Here is a 15,648-nt window from a genome sequence, read left to right on the forward strand (position 1 = left end):
TGAATACTCAGAACTCCGCCAAAGGCTGGGCAGCTCTCCTCCTCTATTATTAGAGCGTTGCCTTGACTCTGGCCTAACAACTCTCCTTCAAGGTTCACAGACTCACAGATCCAAAGTGTTTTAGAGCTACAAGTGACCTCAGATGGGTCATCTCTCTCCTCCGATCCCTCATCCGACAGAAGAGGGAACTGAGGCCCAGAGAAGGGAGCTGATCTGGCAACAAAGTTATGGTGGAAAGGGCACTGGCCTCAGAGTCGCAGAGCCTGGTTTAAATCCTGACCTGGATGCTCACTGCCTGTGACCTCACACGCGTCACTGAACCACCTTGGGCTTTGGATTCCTCATCTACAAAACACGTCAGTTGTACTAGATGGTCCCTAAGGTCCCTTTCTGTTCTTGATCTAAGATAATTTACTCCCATGAGTCACCATGTAGGGAGGGTCGTGCAAAAACCATACTGGGCTTTTTCTCTATAGGTTCAGCATGTGGAAGTTACTGCGTGGCAGATTTCGGCTTAACCTATGAAAGGACTCCCTAGCAACAAAAGACAGCCAACAATGGAGGGGACCTCCTGGTAGGACAGTTGATTCCCCATCCCTGCAAGCCCAGGCCAGAGGACCTTCCATCACCGAGGCTACACAAGTAACTGCACTGGGAGGTTAGGCCCCTATGGCTGCTTCTAACTATAAGACTGTACAATTCCAGTGGAAGAGCAGGCTTTCTAACAGTCTTCAATGGGCAAAAAAAGGCCAGCTCCGCACTGGATATCAGAGAGAAGAGAGACCAGCTCCCCTCTCTTTCCCCCACCCTACCTGACCCTGGAAAGGGGTTCTTTATCATAACTCTGAAAGGAAAGAGCGTCAGGAAGTTGTCATTGGCGCTGGGAAAACCAAAAGGGAAAGGGTGTGGAGAGATAACCGCACTCACATGGTTTAAACTGCTCAGCAGGGGCTGGGGCGGGGAGGACTTACATGAATATATGAGGGCAGGAAATATAGGTTCGTTTCTTTCCTGAGCAGTTTCTACAAGCATCCTCAAGGGCCCTTTAGGACAGAGCACAGCCACGAGATCTGTGAAAACCAAAACGTCTTTGTCAGGGAAAAGCAGCCATTATTCTCAAGCAGATCCCAGAAACTTATTTCACTCATGCTCTTAGAAATGGATAGCTGGGCTTCCCTCGCCCCTGACAAAGAAGAAACGGAGAATTAGGAGCACTGGTTTCCTCATCTGTCTTTGGTCTTCAGCCTCTACTTGGAGCTTACCCATTGCTGAACAGGTTTCTGCCCTAATCTATGGTGTGTGCCCAAGGACCAGCAATAGGCTGGACTCTAAAGCAGGTCTGAAAGAGCCGATTTTAAGAAAAGATAATGACGTATTATGTGACTTCTACTTTTTTTTTTTTGCGAGGCAATTGGGGTTAAGTGACTTGCCTAGGGTCACACAGCTAGTAAGTGTCAAGTGTCTGGTCAGAGACTGGATTTGAACTCAGGTCTTCCTGACTCCAGGGCTGGTGCTCTACCCACTGTGCCACCTAGCTGCCCCTCTACTTTCTTTTTGAAGGAAAGTCATTTTCTGGTGAAGAATCCCCCTTCTTGGTTTCATAAAATTCAATTCAACATGTACATATTAAATGCCTACAATATACCAGGAACTGGGCCAACAGTGCCAGTCACAAAGACAAAAATGAAACAGTCCCTGCCCTCAAGGAGCTTACATTCTTCAGGAGGAAGATAATTAAAAGACTAACTGGAGGGGGCTGTGGATATAGCACCAGCTCTGCAGTCAGGAGGACCTGAGTTCAAATCTGGCCTCAGACACTTGATACTTACTAGCTGTGTGACCCTGGACAAGTCATTTAACCCCACTGCCTAGCAAAAAACAAAACCAAAAAATGACTAACTAGAATTACTCAACCAATAAGCATTTATTCAGCACCTCATATACCAGACACTGCAGTAAGTCCTGAGGATACAAGTGACAATCCCTGCCCTCGGGGATCTGACAACCTAGTGGGTAAAGTGGTAGGATTTGACCCTTATTGTCTGGCATGCAAGACAAGCACCCCACATCAGACTGCCCCTGCCCACGGCTGTCCTACCATACACAGAGATGGCTCCCAGGATGACCCAGGCTGACCATTCTGGGAGGTACTTGATGAAGACCAAGGCCATGAGAGCACTGATCATGATGAGGTAGGCCTGCTGCAGCACCAAGGGGCCCTTCCAGTGGATACAGATCATTCCCACTGCCCCAAAGTTCCAGATGACCAAGAAAAGGGTTGGGTAGTCCATAGCCACATTGTAAGTCTTAAGCACTTCCCTGAAAAGCAAGACCAGCAGATGAGGGAAAGTCATTGGAAATGGGGAAAAAAAACGCTGACCTCATAGTCACTTTCAACTAATTAGACCTTGACCTAGTTTAAAACCCTCTGCCTTCCAAATGGCATAATGGATAAAGCGCTAGTCAGGCAGTCTTGGGTTCAAATCCTGCCTCAGATGCTTATTCACTATGTGACCCTGGGAAGATACTCACCTTCTCTGAGAATTGATTTCTATGGCTTTAAAAGGAGAGTAAATAATAACATCTTCCCTATAACAAAAACCCTATAGGATTTTTGTGAGGATCAAATGAGATAATGTATGTAAAATGCTTCATGAAGCTTAAAATGCTATGTCAATTACTATTACTATTAATAGTATCCTCTTCCTCTTCTGTGGAATGTTAGTTACTTTACTGGCCCCATGAACATTTCCTGCCTGCCCCTCCCCCCCCAACACACACACTATGGACTGTTAGAGACATTTCATTAGCCTTGTGTACACACACACACACACACACACACTCACACACGGAATGTCACCTCCATTCCTAATAGCTAGATGCACTTCCCCCCCTCCAACTCCTATGAATGCTTAGGCAGAAAGAGCAGACTTTTAGAGTTATAAGGCCTGGCCTTATTTCCTAGCTTCTCCGCATACTATCTGAATGACCTCAGGCAAGTCTAACTTCCTTAGGCTTCTGTTTTCCAGTCTTCAGAATTAGGAAACTGCACTGTGATATCCAAGGTTGCTAAGATCTCCATGATCTTATACGTTCAAATAAGTTCCCAACCCCACCCCAAAACATATTTCCATGAAGAGGTATCCTGTTCCATTTATTTTAAGTCCACTACTTGATTTATTATAGAATTTCATTTTAAATTTCCTTTAGACCAGGGGATCTTAACCTTTTTGTGCCAAGGACCCCCTTGATGAAGTCGGGTGACACCAATGGATGACCCCTTCTCAGAATGATGATTTTAAAAACATAAACCCAAAGGACATCAACTATTTTGGTTATCAAAATATTTTAAAAAACAAGTTCATGGACCCCAGGTTAAGAACCCCTGCTTTAGACACTTCAATTTTACTCATCAACCCAACAATAAACGTAACTGGGTGTTAGTGACCCATGTCCCCAAAAGCACTAGGAAACCTTCCTTCCCTGTCTTTCTTAGATTCCTTAGGAATCTGGAATAAGAGGATATCCCAAAGCAGGCTACAACATCCCAAATCAATCATTTTCTAAATTTGGAATTTAGGCTAAAGTTTTTAGGCTAACGAATAAAACTTAAATAAGAAGGGTTTTCCATCCAACACCCAACCACTGTCTAATTTGGAGTTGGGGGGGCCTTGGTCTGAATCTCTCTCTATGATTTACTATCTATGCGACCGGGGGACAGTCACAAGTTCTCTGTGCCTCAGTCTCCTCATCTATAAAGTAAGAAGGTTTGATTTGACAGCCTCCCTCTGAGGTCCCTTCCATTTCCCAATACACAATCGCCTAATCAAGTTTATAGTCAAGTGTTAACTTGTTTTTAAATCTGTGGACTGGACTTGGGTTTTCACGGCTTGAGGGGAAAGGCCCCCCGTTCCAACATAGATCAGTACCCGCTCTGTAGCTAGTCTTGGAGAGCTGCCTGCAGCACTGAGAACTTGACTCACTCAGGTCATGTAGCAAGGAGGTGTCGGAGGAAGGACCTAAACCCGTCTTCTTGATTCCAAGGCCAGCACTCTATTTACTATGCCATGTTGCCTTTCCCTCCATGGTATTTTTACAGGGGACTGAAAACCCAGCCGACCAAGGCAGACCATATTGTACCCACAAGGAAATGTGTGGAGAATTTACCTGGGCCTAGAGTAGTGCCTAGCACATAACAGTGCTTAATAAACATCTACTGATTGGCTAGGTGTTCTGGCACCAGAGAGAAGGCAGTCCTCATCCCTCTTTTTCCTACAGTATTCCATTGCTAAATAACTTTTTTTTTTGTCCCTGAAAGTGTATTTCAAAGAGCAACAGAACCTTGGAATCAGAAGAAATGGATCCGTGTTCTGGCTCTGACCACGCCCCTCCCGAACCCTGCCACCAGCTGTATGACTCTGGGCAAGTCTCCCTACCTCTCTGTGCCTCAGATCTCTAATCTGTAAAATGGGTACAATACCGCTACGTACAACTGCAGGGTTGTTGTGAGGAAAGATGGACGCCCATCCTCTTCTCTGACCCGTGCCCCCTTTCATGCCCTCCATGTGGGGGAGCAGTGTGGATGAAAGGTTACCTGGAACAAACAGACCCTGGGGCAGACACTTACCCAAGATAAATGTAGGTGAAAAGGAACAGCAGCATCAGAGAAGACAGGATCAACCAGCCATGGATAAACTAGACAACAGAAGTACAAGTTTACACAAGGAAGGTTCTTCGTTTGCTTGTTGTTTCAGACAGAACCGCTGGGCTTATCTGCAGCAGCGAGGGTGCTGCTGCTCAGGTCAGCACTGGGGGTGACCGTGCAAGAGGCTGATGTCCGTACTGCCACGATGTCACGTTAGAATGAGATTAATGTGAGCAGTAACAATGAGGAGTCCCACGACCTGCGCCACAGGCACACACTACTTCTGTTTCCAAGTGTTTTCACACCAACAAATGGCTCAATAACAGTACCTACAGCGTAAACTGTATGGCTTCAGAGTTTACAAAGCAATTGGACATCTCCAACCCCACTGCATTCTCTCTAATTCCTGGTGTTTTTACCACCTGCCGCTTTGCCTCTGAGCTCTAAGGACAATGGGACCTTTCCATCTGACGGGCAGCTGAAATCTCCCTTTCCATTGTCTCCCTTCATTAGAATGTGAGTTCCTTGAGAGTAAGAAATGTGTGATTTTTCTCTCTGTACACGTGGTGCTTAGCAGAAGTACTTTGCATACAGTAAGTACTTAATAAATGCTTCATTCATTAAAGCATACGTAAGTGTGGCTGGACCAGTGGTGGACACTAGTGTGGAATGGCAGAAAGAATGCTGCATTTGGAGTTAGAGACCTGGGTTCGAATACTGTTTCTGTTACAACCTATGTGACCGTCGGCAAGTCTGTGGAGCTCTGGGTCTCAGTTTCCTCATTGGTAGGGAATAAGGATGATAATTCTTGCAATAATTATGTGGCTTTGGAAATTACATGAGGTAATGTGTATAAAGTGCCTCGGAGACAATGAAAAGGATTATACACTTCAAGAAATTCGGGATTTCGTTATCATAGATGCTAATCACTTAGCCACAAACAGGATTGCTACCACTGCATGCCAGAGGAGACAGAATTCATGAGCTGCTGTGACCATAGCAGCTTTGAAGAACTACCTACTTCACATATCACCTGTAATTCCTCCAAAGGAAAAGAGGAATCAGGAGAGAATCCCTTGGACTCAATACACTTGTAACCTAAAGGTTAAAGGTCTGTTTCTGTATTCTGATAACCATTGTTATAAGTTAATTTTACCTTTACAAAACTGGTAATACTTATTCTAGCAGTAGATGGTTTAGGAACACAGATTTCTGGTATCCCTAGAAAGCTAATTTGGGGATACATACCATTAGACTGGAAGTCAGGGACCTATCATTAAACAGCTGTGATCTGGGACAAACCATTTCATCCCTCACGGTCTCAATTTTTTCATCTATAAAATAAAAAGGTTGGACTGGATGGTTTCTAAGGCTCCTGCTAACTTTCTAGGAGTCCTGTATATTTCAGAACAAGGAAAAGGACTACAAGGCCTTTGTCCCAAAGTCCTCAAGTCTTTAGAAAGAACAAGCAAGGGAGGGGAGGTGGCTTGGTGCGGCTACACTACCTGTAACCACAGAGACAATGGGACAGTCCCAAAATGAAATGGCTCTTGGACACAGAGGCTGAAAGCCTTTCAGACCACAAAGTAGAATCTATACAGAGCCAGCTCTAGAGGGAAATGGGAAATGAAAATTAAAAACAAAACAAAAACCAGTTGTGGCAGTCAGAGGCCTTAAAATAAAGCCTTTTTCCAGCATAAGGGGAATAAAAGTAGAAATTAACTTTTAAAATAGGGGAAGTGACATTCTGTACAATATAAATAAAAGGGAAATCCAGTAGGACATTTTAAGAAACACACCATAGCACAGTAAAATGGCACAACATACACAGAAAGGTTGTAAGGGGAAAAGGGGGGAAGAGCCAAACACCCTGACTTGTCTGGCATTAAATACAAACCACTGGGCAGTGGAAGCAGCTCAGGTGGACGTTTTCCACCGTATACACATATATGTAGGCGATGCCTCCTTACAGAGGGCTGGCAGAGCAAACAGAGGGCCTGTCTCAAATTAGGAGGACCTTAGTTCAAGCCCTACATATATCTATTTATCTAGCCACACACACAGAGTTGTCAATTTGCGTTGATAAAAGGAGTTTCCTTACCCCAATGAAATTACAGATCTAGGCCCCAAAAAGACACACACACATACAAACACATGTATGTATTTCTGACATCTTTCTAGTGCTTTCAAGTTGACAAAGTGCTTTGTCTCTATTATTTCATTTCAGCCTCACAACAATTCTGTGAAGTAGGTATTATTATCACCATTTTATAAGTAAGGAAACTGAGGCTGCAGTAAGTGACTTGTCTAAAGTACATAGGTAGGAAGTGTCAGAAGTTGGATTTGAACCTGGGCCTCTCCCAACTCCAAGCTTGATACTCTTTTCATTCTATCACTCCCTCTTCTATAAAAACAGATCTCTAGATACAGATAGACAGATACACACAAGCATACATGTATACACATAAAACATGGTTTTAAAACATGTTTATATACATATGCAAACATGTGATGTTATGATGATGATGATATTAATAGCTCCTACTATGTGCCAGGCACTGTGCTAAGTGCTTTACCCATGTTATCTCATTTGATCCTCACAACAAACTGATTCTCCATTTTACAGATGAGGAAACCAAGGCAAACAAAGATTAAATGACTTGGCAGAGTTAAACAGTTGCTAAGTGTCTGAGGCTGGATTTGAACTCAGGTCCTTCCTGACTCCTAGCTCAGTGCTTTATCTATCGCACCACCTAGCTGTGTATGTGTCTATGTACACACACATATACAGACACCTATGCACATATGCATTGTGTTTGTATATGTGTACAAAAACAATACGTGCACGTATATGCTTTTACACAAGAGGGAGTGACAGAGTGAAAGAGTACCAAACTTGGAACTGGGACAGAGCCAGGTTCAAACCCTTACTGGCTGTCCTCACTGTGAGCAAGTTATTTAACCTGGGTATCCAAAGACAACAATGAAACTGCTATAGTAGGGAGAGGACTGGCTCTAGATTGGAAGCACTTTGTAAATCTTAAAAGTGCTAGAAAAACGTCACTGAGATACACACACATATTGCGTATAGACGTCTTTTTTTGGACCAGACCTGTAATTTCATTGGGATGAGAAACTCTCGGTAAGAAAACTCCTTTGATCAATGCAAACCGCAAATTGACAGTTGTTCTGCAAGCCCCAGGTTCACTGACAGGTGAGACATGAAGGCTGCCTCTGGGTATGTCAGCACACGCAAATATCCATGGCATAACCCAATAGCGAGGAAGGGAGGCATTCAGCATGGCGAGAACCCTCACACCAAACTCTTCAAAGAACACAGACAAGAACTGCATAGGATGGGCAGGTGTGGATGGGTTTTGGTGTGCGGAACTCTCAAACTGATGAGATATCAGATTGATGTGGACATCTGAGTATGTATATATAACATATAAAAATATATATGCTCTCTAAATATACATATATATTATATATGCAATATATAAAAATGTATATTGTATGTCCTCCCCCACATACACATAGTGCACACATGAGACACACATATACACCCTGTATAAACTATATTAGACAAATACATACGTTCACACATACATTACATACATGCAAAACAGGCATGTACAAATCAAGGAGCCTGGAAGGCCACAGCTGGACAAAAAGTTATATTGGCTCCCAGAGTTTCAGGTCCCTCCAGTACTGATTCAGAACAAAGCCATGTGTAAGCACCTGGCTGACCTCCTGACCAGCGAGGGGTCCCCACCACCACTCACCTTGTAGCAGCGATACTTGTACAGCACAACCAGGAATATTGTCATCACAACAATGACACTGATCATGATGAGGGTGTTTAGCACTGAGTTGAGCAAGCGCTGACCGATAGAGGGGGTATCTTCTGTAAAGGGCGTGTAGATTCTGAAGGGAAACAGAAAGGACGACTAGTCCATTACCTGTATTCTCCCTTTCAAACCCTTTCTACATCTAGCCTTTTCCCTTCCATCATTTGGACTCTCTTTCTCTCACCTATCTTCTTCCCCTACTCCTCCACGCCCTTGTCTGGCCACGTGCCCACCATCTACAGTCAAGTTTTGTCATTCTGCCAGGGCCCAGACTTTCAAAGGAATTCACCTGACTCCTCAGTTTTAAGCAACTTCAGATTTCAGTCTGTGGCAGGCTCTAATCTAGCAGGATGGGGAGAAATGGGATGGCCTTGTCAAAGTCTTTTTCTTAGCTAAGATTGAAACTCAGACTGAAGTTTCTTTCAAGTATGTGTGTTTTAGAGCTAAGAGCACTGTCCTGGCCTCCAATCTCTGCCCTACTGTTACTTTTCTCTGTGACCTTGGGGAAATAATTTAACCTCTGGGCCTCAGTTTCCTCACATGTAAAACAAAGAAATTGGGTTAGATCAGAGGTGTCGGACTGTTGGGAACCGATTAAAATGTAATTAGGAAATATATAATAAAACAAATACAAATACAATAGAACATAAATAAGATCAATATGACACCTGCAGGTACAATTCAGTGACCCAGCTTCTATTTTGAGCAGGACACTACTGGGCTAGATGCCTTCCGAGGGCTTTTCCAGTTCTAACAGTTTTTCTCTCTCGCCACACTGAGGACTACAAATCTATTACATCCATTTATCTTCTCTCTGGCCCCCCTTGCAATCCCCGCCCCCTCCCCACACTCTACATAGTAAGTCTACACAGCCCTAAATCATTCCCTTACTTTTTACTACCCTTAACACTAACTAGCTATATTAACTTACACTTGTTTAGTAAGCACTCTTGAATCTTCTCACCCTCCCTGACCACACTGTCACTTACTGAAGGCAGGGGCTGTGCCTCTTGATAGGTTGTTTTTTATTTTCCTTGCAGGCCCTGGTATAACGCGCTTGCTGTACCCTGCAGGCAGTGAGTAATAATCAAAGGACCACAGATATAGAGCTAGAAGAGCCCTCAGAGGATACTGAGTCCAACTCCTTTGTTTTACAAATGAGGAAACCAAGGCTGAGTGAGTGACATCATCTAGGGTCACACAGCCATAGTTAAGTGTATGAAGTAGGATTTGAACTCAGGTCTTCCCGACTCCAAGTTCAGTGCCCCAAAGGTGCCACCTAATTGCTCAATGAATACTGCGCGCGCACGCGCACACACACACACACACTTTGCTAGGGTGGGTACGTCATGTACAGGGCTGACTCACAGCTGTCCATTCTTCTCCGTGTAGAAGCGGACTGACTTGATGGTTGCCACGACGACCACCATGCAGAGGGTGACCGGCACAAACAGCATGATCACGTGCTTGGCCCCGTATTTGAGCGTCAGCTCCTCTTCCTCTTCATCCTCCTCCAGGCTGCTGCTTCTCGACGAGCCCCTGCTGTCAGGGGTACACTGGTCAGCATCACCATGGTTACCCAGGCTGCCTCGGCGTTTCTGCAGGAGGGCGACAGGCACCATCAATGGCAGCCGTGGATCCCTCCCCCAGTGGGCGGGCACTCAAGAAGGATGAGGAGAACCCTTCTTTTGTTAAAAACAACAACATGCTTGTTCTCATTCTATCTCACAACTGATGGGGAGATGCTGAGAACACAAGGTTCCACTGTGCATACCATACGTCAGTTCATAAGCATCACTGACGTTGTCCTGCGGCTAAGGATGGAGAGAAAAGCAAAGAACACAGTCCTTCCTTCAAGAAGCACACATTCTAATGCTGGAGCCATGTAAATAACAGTGACACAGAAGATGTAGCCAATGAGTAGATATGGTTTGCTGATTATTAAAAAAGGCACTTGATTAGGCAGAGCAAAAACCACCTTAATGACTCTCCTTCAACAAGGTGTCTCCTGTGCTTAAAATCAGACAAGATTCCTTGAACTATCTACCCAAGGTAACTTTGTTCGATGACTCTTTGATCATTAATGTCGAGAGAGACATATGCTGGCCAGACGTGCAGGCCTCTATCAGGGAGGTGGTCCAGCACATACTGCAGATGGAAGAAGGAGTCGTCAGAGATGGTAAAGCTCTCAAGATGAAATCTATTCTGACTCCTCATAGACATTTTTTTTTACTTAATTTGTGGTTCTTAGTCACGTTTCACCAAAGTTCTAGTTAACTGAGGAGTCAACGTGGCACAACCAGAGGTCAAGGGGAACCTTTAGCTTGTTCAAATACCACAGAATGTTGAGGCTGGAAGGGAGTTCACCCAGTCCAGGGGTTCTTAACTTGGGTTCTGAGAGCAGACAGACCAAAAGGACGGGTGCTTCAAAGCAAGGAAGGTCAATTTGCTCGATGGGCAGATTCCCCAAGGGAAACTGAGCTGTTAGTGGGGATACTGGGATCCCTCCTTCTCTATTTCTCCCGACTCTAGGACCCTTCGCTCCCCACCCTCACAGCAACAGAATCTTCCTTTGGGAGATCAAGCAAAACTTATCAGTGGCCCTCAGCTCACAAGGGGAGGAAACTGTCTCTTCTTGATAGACACATTTAGCAACCTTACTCATGGAACTGAAGACGATGTGGTTCCCTCTGGAAGATGGACAACATTAAAGCGACATCAGTGGAAGGGTTCATATTATTACAGGGACGCCAACCCAAACTTCAGTGCTGCAACGGAAGGAAGCAAGCACTCAGTACGCACTTACTGTGTGCTAAGTGTTACCTCTCCTGTGATCCCTGAGACAACCTTGGGAGGTGGGTGTGATTACAATCCTCATTTTACAGATGAAGAAAGTGAGGCAGATCCACATCCAAAGAAAGAACTATGGAATTTGAATGCAGATTGAAGCACACTATTTGCTATTTTTTTTCTTCTGTTGAGTTTCGTTTCCTCTTTCTGGTGGTTCCTTGTATTGGTTCTAATTCTTACTTACAATATCACTAATGTGAAAATATGTTTAATAGAAATGTATATGCACAGCCTACATTAGATTGTGTGCTGTCTTGGGGAGGGAGGTGGGAAAGGAGGGGGAGAAAAATTTAAAACTCAAAAGCTTATGGAAGTGATTGCTGATAAATCAAAATAAATTAATAAGAAAAATCTAAAAAAAAAAAGAAAAAGAAAGTGAGGCAGACAGAGCTTAAGTCACTTGCCCCGCGTCACAAAGCTCCTAAGTGTCTGAGGCTGGATTTGAACTCAGTTTTCCTGATGCTAACCTTAGTGTTCTAGCCTTTGTACCACCTAAACTGCCTCTGAATCACAGTCTCCCAGCCTCACAGCAGGGACTATCTAAGCCATGCATTCTTAACCTTTCTGTGTGCCATGGACTCCTCGGGTAGAATGGTAAAGCCTATGAACCCTTTTCAGAATAATGTTTTGAAATGCATAAAATAAAATGTATAGAATTACAAAGGAAAATAAACTGAAGTAAAGATGTGATTTTTCCTCCCTGCGAGTCCATGGACCCCCTGAAATCTACCCATGGACGCCCTGGGAGTCTGAGGATCCCAGTTAAGAAACCCTGATCCAAACCCACCCTTATCTGAACAAACACGTCCTTTAAAATGTTCCAACAAATCATCCTCCAGAGGCCACTTGAAACCCTCTAGCTTTCTGAGATCTGTGACTGTCCTCTTTCTCGAGTCTCTCCAGCCTTCCCTCCTGCGCCCTGCTTCTGCCCTCTCAGCCTCCTCTCAGGAGCCAAGGCCCGCACAGGGGAAGGCAGAGGTCCTCTCAGCAGGGGACCCTGCAGGCTGCATGGGAGTGTCTCAAGCCCAAGAGTGTTTGCCTATGCTCAGAGAACTGACTCACAAGGCCCTCTGACTCCTCTGTGCCTCAGCCTCCTGATCTTTACTAACTGGAATAGACAATATTCTGTTGGGGGAAGGCTGAAACAAGGCATGATTGCTACACATTTCATAGTAACAGTAGTTCCTATTTTATATAGGGCTTTAGGGTCAGCAAAGTACTTTCCATCCACTCCATCACTCGATTCTCACAACAACCCCAGAAGGGAGGTGCTACGATTGGTGATGTTCAGTCGTTTTCGGCTGCATCTGACTCTTTGTGATCTCATTCGGGGTTTTTCTGGCAGAGACACTGAAGAGGTTTGCCATTTCCTTCTCCAGCTCATTTTTACAGGTGAGGAAACTGAGGCAAACAGGGTGAGGTGACTTGCCCAAAGTCACACACCTAGTAAGTGTCTGAGTTTAGATGTGAACTCAGGTCTTCCTGACTCTAGGCCTGGCACTGTATCCACGTGGCCACCCAGCTGCCCCTGAGGTGCTATTCTTGTCCCCATTTTAGACATGAGGAAGCTGAGATTGAGAGAGAAGTTCAATGCTTTGCCCAGGATCACTGTCCTGTGCTGTCCCCCCAGCAGAATGTGAGCTCCTTGAGGACTGGGACCACGTAATTACCTCTCTTTGTGTCCTCAGGGATTAGCATAGTCCTTAGCTAAAGAATTCTTTTAAAACAAATAACTAGTAATTGCCCCATGATCGATCTGAAGAGCTAGATAACAAAACATGTTATTATTGCAGCGTCTGGTTTCCAACTAGTCTTGGTCAGAAGTGGAATTTGAACTCAGGGTTAGTCATGACTCCAAGTTCATTGCTCTATACAATCAATTCATCAACAATGTTTAATAAGTGCCTACTGTAGGCCAGGCACTTTTCTATGAGCTGGTGAGCCAAAAGCAAAAGTGAAACCACGGTACAGTGGAAAACAGACTGGCTCTAAAATCAGAGGAGCCGGATTCAAATCCCACATCTGATGCTTACGACCTCTATTTCCTTAACTATAAAGTGAGGGGCCTGGACCAGATGGCTTTGTGGCTCTAGATCTGTGTCCTCAAGAAGCTTATATTTCACAGGGAACAAACAACACACAGAAATGTAAATAAAGACAAAATACCAACTAAAAGCTGTCTCAGTGAATGGAATAATGATAAGAAAAGCAGAAAATATATATGTATACACACACACATATCTATGATTTATGAAAAGTATGAATTAGTCATTTTAAAATAGACAAAACATGTGTTAGATGATTTTGTTACTTTCAGACATTTTACACTAATTGCCATTGCTATGTAAAACTGGGTCAACTAATAGTAAAAGGAATTTAATTTATCCAGTCTATAATAGATCTACATTGTACAAAAGCTTATTGTATACATGAGAGGGTATTAACATTTAACAATTCATTCCTGGACTTAGAGACTGTTATTTTAAAAGAATTCTTTAATTCTCTAGCTGGGACTGTGTTAAGTCCTAGGGTATTAAAGAAAAGCAGGCCCAGCTCTAAAGGAGCTCCCTTTCTAATGGGAGAGACAGTACCCAAACAACTACATGCAAAGGAGATCCATATAATGTAAATGGAAGACAATTTCAGAGGGACAGAAGGGTGGGGAGGAGGAAAGAAGGAAGGACTCGGACCAGGACAAGCCTCTAGCAGAAGGTAGGTGATCTCAGTCTTGAAGGAAGCCAAGGAGTAGGAGGTAAGGAGGGAGGGCCTTCCAAGCATGAGGAACAGCTGGTGAAAAGGCACAGACAGAGTGTTATATGTTAGGAACAGCAAGGACAGTATTGTGGGATTGTAGCATAGATGTAGGGTATCAAGTGTAAGAAGACTGGAAAGGTAGGAAAGGGGATGTTCTAATGATCGTGGAGGTAAGAGGGGGCAGACCTGTGCTTTAGGAAGACAGATAATTCTGACAGCTGAATGAAGGATGGACCAGAGTTGAGAAAGACTTTGAAGCAGGAAGCCCAACCAGAAAGCTACAACAACAGTCCAGGTGAAGAAAGCCCAGCCCAGGGTACTGGTGAAGAAGGGAGATGCTACCCTCTGACCATCAATAGCACTTCTAGGTCTGTATCCCAAAGAGATCATAAAAATGGGAAAAGGACCCACATATACAAAAATATTCATAGCAGCTCTTTTTGGGGTGGCCAAGAATTGGAAATTGAGAGGCTGCCCATCAATTGGGAAAGGACTGAACAAGCTGTGGTATATGAATGTAATGGAATACTACTGTGCTGTAAGAAATGATGAACAGGCTGACTTCAGAAAAACCTGGAAAGACTTAGATGGACTGATGCTGAGTAAAGTGAGCAGAACCAGGAGAACGTTGTACACAGTAACAACCACATTGTGCGATGACTAACTCTGATAGACTTAGCTCTTCTCAGCAATGCAAGGGGCTAAGACATCTCCACAAGATTCATGATGGAAAAATGCTATCCACATCCAGAGAAAGAACTATGGAGGCTGCATGCAGATTTAAGCATACTATTTGCTCTTTTTTTTCTATTTGTTTTGTTTCTTCTTTTTTTTGGGTTTCTCTTTACAACATGATTAATGTGAAAATATGTTTAATAAGAATGTATATGTAGAGTATATATCAGATTGCATGCGGTCTTGGGGAGGTGGAAGGGGAGTGAGACAGAGAAAATTTAAAACTCAAAAGCTTACAGAAGTTAATGTTGAAAACTAAAAATAAACAAACTGAAAAATTAAAATAAAAAGAATGGAGATGTTGCGAGGTTGGAAACAACGAAGCTTGGCACTACACTGACTATGGAGGGTGAGTGCCAGTGAGGAGCCTAAATGGACGCCAAGGTTTTGGGGCTGGGCCACTGAGAGGACAGTGGTGGCCTTGGGAAACTGGAAAGAAGGGAAGGTTTTGGGGAAAGATAACGAGTTCTGATTTTGGACGGGCCAAGTTTGAGATGCCCACTGCACGTGCAGTTTGAGGTGTCCAACAGGTAATGTGAGACTAGGGGTCAGGAGGGAGGTTAAGGTCAGGTAAACAGGTCTGAGAATAGTCTTCAGAGACACGATAACTGAACCCATGGGAGCTGATAAGGTCACAGAGAGACCCTGTAGAGGGAAAAGAAAAAGGGTCCAGGACAGACTCTCAGGAATCGTCCATAGTTGGTAGGCATGACCCTAAAATCCAATGCCTACTAGATAGTTCAAACTAGAAGTCCCAGAGACATCTCAGACTTCACACTCATCACCTATGTCGCATGGTGGATACAGTGTCAG

The 15,648-nt window shown here is 44.1% G+C and overlaps 1 protein-coding gene across 3 annotated transcripts in view; it reads right to left on the reverse strand.

The window, feature by feature from the left end:
- PSEN2 (presenilin 2) overlaps nt 1–15,648 on the reverse strand; it is a 39,554-nt gene that overhangs the window by 6,973 nt on the left and 16,933 nt on the right. For all 3 annotated transcript variants that reach the window (XM_020982133.2, XM_020982134.2, XM_020982135.2), the window contains exons 3-7: nt 9,865–10,094; nt 8,431–8,572; nt 4,628–4,695; nt 2,099–2,319; nt 972–1,070 (exon numbers count right to left, since the gene is read on the reverse strand). In XM_020982133.2, coding sequence (XP_020837792.1) covers nt 972–1,070; nt 2,099–2,319; nt 4,628–4,695; nt 8,431–8,572; nt 9,865–10,094 — 760 coding nt within the window. The remainder of the gene's footprint in view (nt 1–971; nt 1,071–2,098; nt 2,320–4,627; nt 4,696–8,430; nt 8,573–9,864; nt 10,095–15,648) is intronic.

This window comes from Phascolarctos cinereus, unplaced genomic scaffold, assembly GCF_003287225.1.
Source record: "Phascolarctos cinereus isolate Bilbo 61053 unplaced genomic scaffold, phaCin_HiC Scaffold_5;HRSCAF=322, whole genome shotgun sequence".
NCBI lineage: Eukaryota > Metazoa > Chordata > Mammalia > Diprotodontia > Phascolarctidae > Phascolarctos > Phascolarctos cinereus.